Source organism: Macrotis lagotis, chromosome X (genome assembly GCF_037893015.1).
Source record: "Macrotis lagotis isolate mMagLag1 chromosome X, bilby.v1.9.chrom.fasta, whole genome shotgun sequence".
Classification (NCBI taxonomy): domain Eukaryota; kingdom Metazoa; phylum Chordata; class Mammalia; order Peramelemorphia; family Peramelidae; genus Macrotis; species Macrotis lagotis.
Genome location: NC_133666.1, coordinates 144,782,495 through 144,793,491, shown reverse-complemented (window position 1 = coordinate 144,793,491; position 10,997 = coordinate 144,782,495). Strand labels below are relative to the sequence as shown.

Genomic DNA, 10,997 nt, shown 5'->3' with positions numbered 1-10,997 from the left:
AAGTTTTGTGTAGGAAAAAAGTAGATATGACTGGGAAACATGGAAGACAAAGACAGGCATGGATAAGTGAAGTCAAAGATAGGATTAGCTGGTACCTGGGTGGTGGCCAAAGTGTAGCCCTTGGGTTGAAGGCTCTCAGCAGCAGCAGCAATGTCAGTTATCTCCTTCTTAGGGCCCAGTGATGGAGGGGGCCCAGAGGCAACAGGGCCACTGTCTTCCTTGACTTCACTCCGTTCTTCATCCTCAGCCAGAAGATACTCTACTCCAAAGTCATCATCTTCCTCTTCTTCTTCCTCATCTGCTCCGTTCCTAGGCTGGGTCTCCTCAGACTGCTCAGACACTTCTGACTCTGATTCCTCTGAGTCTGAATTCTCACTTGCCTCTTCCTCCTCCGAAACATTCTCCTCTTCCTCCTCAATTGCTTCATCAGCTGATTCTGTGTTGACAGGGACAGGAATCAGAACTCGTCACACCTAATCCTTAACTTACAATGTCTATCTACTTTTGTACTTTTAAGGTTCTTTCTCATCTCTAAGTCCATGATTCCTAAATCCCCACATACCAGATTGACTGCTACTATCCTCATGGGGATGTTCTTCCTCTTCCTGATCTTGTTCAGATTCAGAGTTAGTAGCATCAACTTCATCTTCCTCATCTTCACTACTCCCTGAACCTGGAACTGAAGCATCTGAAGCATAGGCCCCTGCATACTGCTGTAGCAACTCCTCCATTGAAAGCTCTCCTAGAGGACAAACTGGGATCAGTTTTCTATCTCTTCCCCAATGTCTGTTGTCTCAGCCTATTTTGCCCAACAAATGCTACAGTCATTGATTTAGACTGGGCAGGGGTGGGAGGCTGAAGGGTTTATTTTCAGCACCAGCTACCAAATCCTAGCCCCACAGCTGGGGTGGACCTGTGAAAGTGCTATATTCCCAAAAATCATAAGTTTTTCAACTTCTGCAACATCTCATCCCCAGTACCCTTACCCTCTCGGGCCAGTTCACTGAGCTCCGTTGCGTGGTCTACCTCTCCTGCCAGTTGTTCCTCAGCTGCTATTGTATCCTCTTCATCCTCTGCTAGGGAAGAGAGTAAAAAGTCAGTGGTGGAGAGAAGTTATATATTCTCCCCAAGGAGGAGAAAAAAGAGGAATCTGAAGGACTAACCTTCATCCTCATCAGCTTTGAACTCCTCATCCTCCTCATCTGGATGCCAAAGCTGTTTGTTTCGGTGGGTGACAGACGCTGGGTGCTTTCTCTAAGTGAAGAACGAGGAAGGTTATTTAGAAACATAGAAAATTGATAAAATTAGCTCAGACACCACAAAATGAGTCCCCCCATCCTACTATTCCCCCAAGTCACTGTTGCCACAGGTATGGCCAGGGCAAAAGAATAACCAAGGGATTTTTACTATTAGCACCAGCTACCAAGTCTTAACCCCATTGCCTGGAGATAGACCTGTGGAAGTGCTGAGCCTTAGAAGACCACCTTGTGCTAACACCAAAACACCTTCAATGCAGTCCCTAATCGTCTCCAAATTCAGATACCAGAATCGGAATCACAGATTTCCAGTTGGAAGAAATTCCAGTGGGCATCTACTCCAACTCATATCAGAAAATGAATTCTGAAACACAGATGACAGATAGTCATCCAGTCTTTGAATAACTCCAGTGAGTACTTACACTATTTCCTAAGGCTAATTACTGGGAGGGTGCTTCTTATGTGAAACCTACAATTGCCATTGCAACTTCCATCAAATGATTTAAAGGGCTATAAAGAAAAACTATTTCTTCTTCAATAGATAGCTCTTCAAATACATTAAGACAGCTACCATATCCCTTTTAAGATTTCTATTTGCCAAGATAATTATCTCAACTTTCTTCAACCTTATAGGAATTAATCCTTTATAAATTTAAGGTCCTTCTTCATCCTGGATGCCCACCTCAGAACAATTTACATTTCATGAATAGCTCTTCTAAAATGTGGGACCAAGGACTGAACCTAATATTCTAAATGTAGTCTAATTAACCAAGACAACAGTTCTGCATAAATCTCCAGTTATTCCACTTACTATAAAGTATGGTCAAGAGCTGGACCCAGATTCCACGAGTCAAATACAAATGTCCATTGACTGATTCCATTATAAAGCTCTGATATTAAATCTCTAATCCTCTCAAAAACCCAAAGCAGGCCTAAAATTCATCCCTCTTCTCTACCCTGCCCTTTTCTCTTGCACCTTCAGGCCCTGCTGAGGTTCTTCTTCTTCCCCATCTTCCTCTAGGACCTCTTGGGAGTCACCATCACTTGATGAAGGGACCTGGGTGGGACTGGAAGGTGCAACCAGCAGCTGGGGGGGCAAAGAACGTAACAGCTCTTCCAAGGGCAGCTCTCCCTCACGTCGAAGCAGTTCAATTTCACGCCTTTGGGTCTCTGCATCATTGCCCTCTTGCTGCTCCTCCACCTCAATTGTCTCTTCATCATCTTCTTCTTCTTCTTGTGGCTGAAAGTCTCCATCTAGAACATAAAAAACAAGGTCAGAACTATGAAGTTAACTAAGTCACAGGTCTGAGCTGTTTCTGAGGAGGAAAGGGAAATGAATTGAAGAGCACCTACCTTCATCATCGAGCTGGGAGAGGACAGGAGGTGGGGGACTAGAAGCAGCTGAACCAGTGTGAGAAGAACCAAGGCCAGGGGAAGAGCCAGCTTTGCTTGGGGTTGGGGCAAGGGGCTGATTGAGGCTCTGGCTCAGCAAATCAGAATACTTCTCTGTTTGGCCCACAATGAAGTCAAGTTGAAGGTCTAGGGCTTTTTTTCGCTTTTCCTCTAGTCGAGACTGCTGTTTGAACTGTACCACCTATGAAGAACAAGGAAAAATCTAGGTCAGAGCAAGTACAAGATATGATCCCTGAAGATAAGTCTGTTTTCTCCAAGAGTTGTCTACTTTTTGCCTATGTCACTCAGTACCAATTAGAACCCACATGCATAACAAAAATGATGTTAAGGTATCCCTCAGCAAAGATCAACCTATCTATATGTGGTGCTGATATGACACCCCTGTTTCTAGCCCTCACAGCCATCAACCAAGGAAGCAATTCCAATGGAGAAGGATCCAGTTACCCCTACCAACTGATACCCAACTGCAACACAAGGACAGGTAAGCCATCCCATCTGAAGCATTGGGACACCCTGGGGAGAAGTAGGAGACAGCATGTGCTAGGTAAGTCAGACGACTACCAAGTTAAGCACAATCTCCCCGTAGCCCCTAATGGAGACAACTGGGGACTCTGAGCCCAAGAAGCTTGGAATGCTATTTCCTCCAGTTTAGGGATCTGTTATCATCCTAGGCTTGCTAGGAAGCAAGCCCTATAGAGATACAGTCTGTCAACCGCTCTTTTTAAAAATTTTATTTTTATTTAAGGCAATGGGATTAAGTGACTTCCCCACAGTCAACACAGCTAGGCAATTATTAAGTATCTGAGGTCACATTTGAACTCAGGTACCTCCTGATTCCAGGGCTGGTGCACTATCCACTGCGCCACCTAGCTGCCCCGTCAACTGCTTTTGCAGTTGCTAAAGCAACAGCTGCCAAAAACCCAGAAAAGAAAGTTCTGGGCACTATCAAAGAGTTTAACACCACAAACTGATATGACTTTATCAGTGGAAATGATGTCAAAGGAGAAGCATCAACATCTGCTCAGTTATTTGTACCTAAGGACCATGGGATTTTTCCATGTGACCTGCAAATGGAATCTTCCCTATGTACATTTTCCCCAGGAAGAAGGGTGGGCTCCTAGAGAGAAGAGACTGACTTTTCTATTTGTAGTGCTTTGTACATAAACAAGTGTTTAATAAATGCTTCATTAATTCATTCTCATTCAAATTTTCCCCTGCCTACTTTGGCAGATTGCTCTTCTCTCCCTTCCTGATAATCTTTAATCTTTTCTTTCCCTGTCCATACCTGACAGGCTGCCTATAAAAGGACCCAAATATCCTTATCCCTAAAAATCATCTCTGCATTGCAGCTATGCCTCAGACTAACACCCAATACTTTTCCAATCAAACTTTTAATACAAAGTTGCATCTATTTCCTCTCCTCTCACTCCCCTTCTCCATGCTTGGCTATGGCTTCAGTCTGAATAATTAACTGAAATTCTCTACTGTTACCAAATATGGTGAAATTTTCCAATTTACATCCTCTATGACTTCATGCCTACTGACACTGTAAACCATCCTCTTAACTAGTAGACTTTCTCTTCTCTAGATTTTTGTGACAGTGTGTGCTCCCTCTCGGTTCTCTTTATACCTTTCTGATCATTCCTCAGACTCCTTTAATCACCAAATCAGGTTTTCTATTGAAGTCTGTACCCCAAGGCTGTCTTGAGCATCCTTTCTGCTTACTAGAATTTCTAAATTGGTTTATCTTATAGGATCTCAAAATCAACAGGTCCAATCATAATCATTTCTCCCACCAAATCCATCCATCTTCACCCAACTTCCCTAAACCTGGCTTAGGACAGTTAGATGGTGGAGTTTTTAGAACACCAGCCCGGAGTCAAATCTGACCTCATTCCTTGAGACTTATTGGTTACGTGACCTTGGGCATGTCACTTAATCCTGACTGCCACCATGGCTATCTCCAGTCATCTTGATTCATATATCTGACCAATGGAACCAAATGGTTCCACAGATGAAGTGAGACTAGTGACTAGGCACTGAACCCCACACCTCACTCAAATACAATTCACATGTGTGTCGTGACATCACCTCTCTGATGTCAGGTCTTCTTCAAGAATGAAGGACAAACACCACCACCACCACCAACAACAACTTAAGGGTACTACTATCCTAGTTATTCAAGTCCTTATCCTTGGTATTTTCTTTGATTGCTTACTTTCACCACGTATCTTTTCAGTTAAAAAATCTTTCAGTTTGTACCTTCCTATCTGTCCCTTTCACTACATCATCTTAGTGAAATCTTTGTCACCTCTTGCCCTGGATTATTGCAATAGTTTTCCTGCCCATTTCTCCTCATTCTGATCCAACTTCCAGTTACCAAATTGATTTTATGTAAAGCACAGGTATGATCACAGTCCCACTACTCAATAAATTCCAATGATTTCATATTAACTCAGAGATCAAATATAGTCTTCTATTAAGTATTTAAATTCCTTCACAGACTGACTCAATAAGCCTTTCCAGATTTAACACATAATTCGCTTTTACATATTTTTTAGTATAATCTTCACATACTACAATCTATTTCCCAACTATAGCCTTTACTCCAATTGTCTCCCAGATCTCAAATGCACTGCCTCTTGCTGTGACCTCTCAGACTACCTGGTTTCCTTAAAAAATCATCTTTTAGGGGCAGCTAGGGTGGCGCAGTGAATAGAGCACCGGCCCTGGAGTCAGGAGGATCTGGGTTCAAATCCTGTCTCAGACACTTAATAATTACCTAGGTGTGTGGCCTTGGGCAAGTCACTTGAACCCATTGCCTTGCAAAAAAAAAATCATCTTCTAAATAAAACTTTTCTGATTCCTCACAGCTGCTAGCACCTATACCCAAGCCCTTCCAATTACCTTTTACTAATTAACATATAAGTTTCTTTTTTTTAAAGGATTTTGCAAGGCAAATGGGGTTAAGTGACTTGCCCAAGGCCACACAGCTAGGTAATTATTAAGTGTCTGAGGCTGGATTTAAACTCAGGTACTCCTGACTCCAGGGCCGGTGCTCTATCCACTGCACCACCTAGATGCCCCAAAATGTAAACTTCTTGAAAAGAAGAACCAACTTTACGTTCTCTGCACCTAGTATATGTAGATACTTAAAATATTTGTTGATTGATAGGAGTCGTAATAATGAACTGGAGTAGGCAGACAAATCTATCTGACCGTCCTAGTATATAAACAAGTTCAAACATTCCCATTTCCCAAATTCCTACCTTCTCCACATTGCTCCAGAACTGCTTGACTTCCTTGGCAATGGATGAAGCAATTCGTCGCAATTTGGCCTGCTCTTCCCGCTTGGCCCGTTCTTCCTTTTGACGCTGTTCCTCATGATGACGAATTACCATCCGTACTACCTAGTGGAAGAAATTAAAATTGAGAGTGACAGTAGAAACTTGTTCCTCTTGTTTCCTCCTCCTCCCCACAGGAAAAAAGTGGGAAAAGAGACTTTAATTATCAAAATACATCTGATTATTTGTAAGCATCATTCCTTTCTATCCCCAGCAGCTCTATGATCCTAGCATGATTTTTTTCCAACTTGCCCTAAGCCTAATAGACTTCTTCAACTCATAAAAAACATTTTCAGAGCATAAGATTTACCCTGAGGAATGAGAGAAAGATTGCCTACCTTACGAGCCACACCCCGTTTCCATCGCCTTTCCTGAGCAAAGTCAGCAGAGAGCCACTGCATTTCTTCACACAGGTAGTCCCAGTGACCCTTAGGTCGGGCTGGCTCAGGAACCTTGGGCAATCGCCTTAGTGACCAAAAACCCTCTTTCCGAAGCTCTGCAATTCGTGTTTCTATCTCTGCTTCCTGGGAGAGTAAAGAAGCAGAGGCCAATAGCTCCCAACCATAATCATTTCACAGAAACGCACAAGAGTTGAGTAAATGTATCAAAAGGATGTGTTCCCAGAGACACAAGGATAGTCACTTTATTCTTACTCTGTCCTTACTCTAAAGAACTCGAAAATACTGCCTTGGATTTCCCTCCTTGTTGTCTACTCCTTTCCTGAGAAAAATTAACTCAGGAAGTCTTAGCACAGAGGAGAAAACAACTAATGACAGAAAGGTGAACTTAAGATGGAGGACAAAAGACCAAGAAGAAATGCAGAGAGCAAAAGCTAGAGGCTGACAGTGAAGATGAGAAAAGACAAATAGATCCTAGAAGTATAGGAGAAAGGAAATGGGTAAATAGGGCAGATGTGGCTATATCCATGATAAGAAGGTTCCCAAAGGAGATCTGCTGACCCTCAAGGACTTGTGCGGGTAGGGAATGGGGGTGGGTCAGAAAGTACATACATGCTTGGCCTGCTCAGCAATCTCAGCGTGGCTTTTCTCCCATTTAGGACCCTTACTGGCTGGATCAGCAGGCTGGGATAAGCTGAGTCCAACCAGTGGCACAGAGGAGACATCAGGAGGACCAGGAGGTCCATCCAAGGAAGAGTCCTGGGCTAGATGTTGGGGAGAGATGCCACCTGCTCCACTGGAGGCTGGAGAGTCAGTTGAGGCTGGAGATACTGGGTTGCTTCCTGTCATGCTGTCTGATACCATCTGCTGAGGAAGAGGAAGACAACTGAAGCACCACATACAGCCACGAACACACTAGGTTTCTCACTTTTCACTCCAGAAAAGAAAGAATGGCTCACTTCAACAAACATCTATCATGCTTATACTATATGCAAGGTTGTGTCAGGAAAAGGGACAGACAAAAACAAAATCATTCCTATTCTCAAGGAGAATCTATTTTGTTGGGGATAGGGCATACAGAGAAGGCAATTTGAAGAGGGAGAATATGCTCATCATTTATTTTCTCTTCAAAGCAAAACCATTCTATCTTACCTCCTATTTCTCCCCACCTTAGAACCACATTTCCTGACAGGAGAAAAATCTCTCCTTTTCATACCTCTGTCTGAAGAACTGGAAGTTGAGGGTGGGCAGGAGAGGGGCTACTTTGCATTGTCCCACTCCTGGGCTCCACGTAGGGTGCCTGGATGATGACGGTATCGTCGTCACCACTGCTGCTAGCCGAGGGGCTGGCGTCCGGCTGCAGGGCATGCTGGGAGCTGGCCTCATTCTGGGCCACCGGCCACCGGGACCCACTGTCCAGGGCCCGGGGCCCCCCAGGGCGTCCCAGCCTCCGTTCGGATCCACTGGCCTCTGGAGTACCTGTTTCACATGAGTGGGAGAGACAGGATAGGATCACAGTCATCCCCAGGGATAGAAGCAGTGAAAGAAAATCCTATTACTTCCAATTTCTAAACACCAGAATGGAAAGTCTCATTATTCCCTAATGTTTTCATTCAGAGTACTAGCATTTAGATTGTCCCCTAAGAAATGAAGTCAATCTTTCCTCAAAGAAAACACAATCAAGTATTATGTCAGCATTCAATATAGTAGCCCAGAAATCCTGCCCCCAACCACTGTTAGATTCCCTCTCACCTGTGTGAGCTGAGACCACACCCGCCGTGAAAGTCTGCACTTCCACGGTGCCGCTGTATCAAAGGAGAGCACACCTAAAATGAGGGTGAGGGAAAGGAGTCTTCATTTTAAGAACTACTTCCTTATAGATATATTCTACTCTACTTGTTTTTGAGTTTTTCAATGTATCCAAAATTAATAGAACAGAAAGATTCTAGTCAGAGCTTTGAGGAAGAAAGAGAAGGGAATGCTTTCAGGGAGTAGGAACAAATTTCTGCCACCAAGTAAGAAGGGAAGAGCAGGAAAAAGAGAATATGGTAAAAGAAAGCTTCAAAAATCCTATCCGTTTGTATAGAGCAAAGAAGAGCATCTGGGGACACAGGAAAGGTAAACAGAAGGGGTAGGAAGATGACTTTTCTGACTTTTACAGTCAAGCCTTTGGGTTTCTCAGGCTTGTTCATAATGGAAACAACCAGCTTTAATGACTGGGCCCCACGAATCCTTGACGGGCTGGCTTCACAAATACACTTTCTTTGCAGATATAATCCCAGCGCCGGCGGTTAGATTACAGTCCGATTCAGGCCCGTACCCGAAGTTGTCAGGCTTAACCTCTAAACGTCCGGAAATGTTTCACCACATTTTAAGGCATTCCCGTTTCCTCCCGCTGGGCCCTGGCTGACCTCTTCACCTCGAGGGGCTGATCGCGGCTCCCTCCCAGTCCCACCGCCCCCCAGACTCCAGCCCTAACCCTTTCTGACCTCTGACTTCTTTAACCCATGTTATCACCAGCTCCTCCCACTTATTTGCCCCTCCCCAACTCCGCCTTTCTCTCCTAGGTGCGCGCACTCGGGTCCGCGGAAGAAGAGGAGGGGTTCGGGGAAGGCGCGCACAAACACACACAAACACACGCAAACACACACACACAACACACACGGCCCCCCCGCCCCACACACATCCCAAGTTGGAGCAGGCAGCGCGTGCGCGGCGGGGGGTGGGGAGCCCTGGCAGGGTTGCCCAAGCCCCAGCGCTCCCGCCCAAATCAATCTTCGCACCGAGGGAAGGGCAGAGGCGGGGGTGGGGGCGGGGAGAGGCGGCGGGAGCCCAGGGTCGGGGGGCACAGGACTCGGTGGCCGGCCTGGCCCAGCGCTCCATCCCGGCGTGGGGAGGGAGAGGGGAGGGGCGCGAGCACAGGTGAGCTCGGCCGGGCCCCCATCCACCCACCCGAGGGAGCACACGGAGGCGGGCACGCACGGCCGCTGCCCGGCCCGCGCCAGCCTGCCCACTCCCTTCCTGCGCGCTTTTGGGGACAGAGACCAGGGAGCCGGGGCGCGAGGAGGGGTCGCGGATACGCGCGGCCAAGAGCGCACCTGGATCTGGCGCTCGCCTCTCAGACGCGGTCGCCCGTGCACGCGCGCGGAGGGCGGGAAAGAGGGGCCCGGATAACACGCCGGTGCCCCGGGCGGCCCGGCTGGCCTCTCTGGCCCTCTCTATGGGCGCGCGCCGGCAGTCTCGCGCACTGGCCCCGGGGCCCGGCCGGAGATGCGCGCGCAGCCGCCCGGGAAGGCGGGGGGGAAGGAAGAGAGCGAGGATGCGCGCGCAGTCCTTCCCCGCCGAGAGGGGGGAGGGGGGAGGAGGGAGAGAGCAATCAGCCATCTTGTCTCCCTCTTCTTACCTGCGTCCTCGGGGGCGCGCGCGCCACCCCCCCCCCCGCCGGGAAAGGGGGGAGGGCTTCTCTCTCGTCGTCGCGGCCGCCCCGGGTCTCACAGGGCCTGCCGGCACGGCCGCTGTCCCGTCTCTGCCTCCTCCTCTCGACACGCACGGATGTAGGAGGGCGGTGGGGGGGAGGGGAGGTGCCACTCCCCGCGAACCGCCGCCGCCGCCACCGCCGCTCCAGAGGCCTCACCAAAATGGCCGCCGCCGCCTTCGGCCGCCACCACCACCACCACCACCACAGATCACTGCCGCTCCAGCCGCCGCGGCCCGTCCTCTCGCGATAGATAGTGTAGCGGGTGCGAGAGCAAAGGGGGAGGGAAAGGGAGGAGACGCGCGTGCCAGAAGGAGGTGTTGGCTTGTTGGCGCGCGAGGGTTCTTGGGAAGTGTAGTTTCTTGGTGGCGTGTGTCAAACTTTACCTAGTCTTAAGCTTCCTAGATGCAGGAATGAAAAGGTTAACTAAACTTTCTAGATAATCTTGGGGAATACCTGCATCTTTTCAACCTATTTCTAGTTTAACCGTATTCAAGGTCCTTCATCACTTCCCTGAACTGTTGTTCTAGTCTCATAATAACATATATAAAACCTTATACGAACACTTCAGGAAGGGAGGAGAAAGAAAGCGATAAACTCGTAATCATAAATGCCATGTGCATCCCCGTTTTTACTCACGATTTCCTTACATCAATTGCCTTTCAATCCCTCCCCATTTATCTAATCACACAATATCCTTCAAGATCTAGCTCAACTTATTTCCTCCATGAAGACTTCTCTGACAGCTATGGGGACTTTCTTGAGTTACTACTTTATTTTCTTAATTAAAAAAAATTTGTTCACATTATTTAAAAATTTTTTTCTTAATTTTTTCAAATGTGTAAATTGACATTTACTTTCCCTACCATTACCCCAACTTATTTCTTTTGTAATTTTTTTTTTTTTTTTAGGGTTTTGCAAGGCAATGGGGTTAAGTGGCTTGCCCAAGGCCACACAGGTAATTATTAAGTGTCTGAGGCCGATTTGAACCCAGGTACTCCTGACTCCAAGGCCTGTGCTTTATCCACTAAGCCACCTAGCCAACCCCATTGTAATTTTTTGATATTATGTTACCTGTTTTTTTCCAGTTCTATCCCTCTCTCCCATATAA

General features: G+C 46.8%; 1 protein-coding gene across 6 annotated transcripts in view; it reads right to left on the bottom strand.

The window, feature by feature from the left end:
- The window catches only part of SRCAP (Snf2 related CREBBP activator protein), a 29,188-nt gene extending 19,067 nt beyond the window's left edge, over positions 1-10,121 (bottom strand). For 3 of the 6 annotated variants that reach the window (XM_074204787.1, XM_074204792.1, XM_074204791.1), the window contains exons 1-11: positions 9,815-10,121; positions 7,628-8,237; positions 7,024-7,278; positions 6,352-6,537; positions 5,939-6,079; positions 2,610-2,850; positions 2,233-2,510; positions 1,164-1,254; positions 987-1,076; positions 563-742; positions 96-436 (exon numbers count right to left, since the gene is read on the bottom strand). In XM_074204787.1, the coding sequence (XP_074060888.1) occupies positions 96-436; positions 563-742; positions 987-1,076; positions 1,164-1,254; positions 2,233-2,510; positions 2,610-2,850; positions 5,939-6,079; positions 6,352-6,537; positions 7,024-7,278; positions 7,628-7,933 (2,109 nt within the window). In that variant the 5' untranslated portion in view covers positions 7,934-8,237; positions 9,815-10,121. Of the gene's footprint in view, positions 1-95; positions 437-562; positions 743-986; positions 1,077-1,163; positions 1,255-2,232; positions 2,511-2,609; positions 2,851-5,938; positions 6,080-6,351; positions 6,538-7,023; positions 7,279-7,627; positions 8,238-9,509; positions 9,533-9,814 lie in introns of those variants that run through there. The other 3 variants (XM_074204789.1, XM_074204790.1, XM_074204788.1) reach the window with 3 other exon arrangements.
- Between the last annotated feature and the right edge of the window lie 876 nt (positions 10,122-10,997).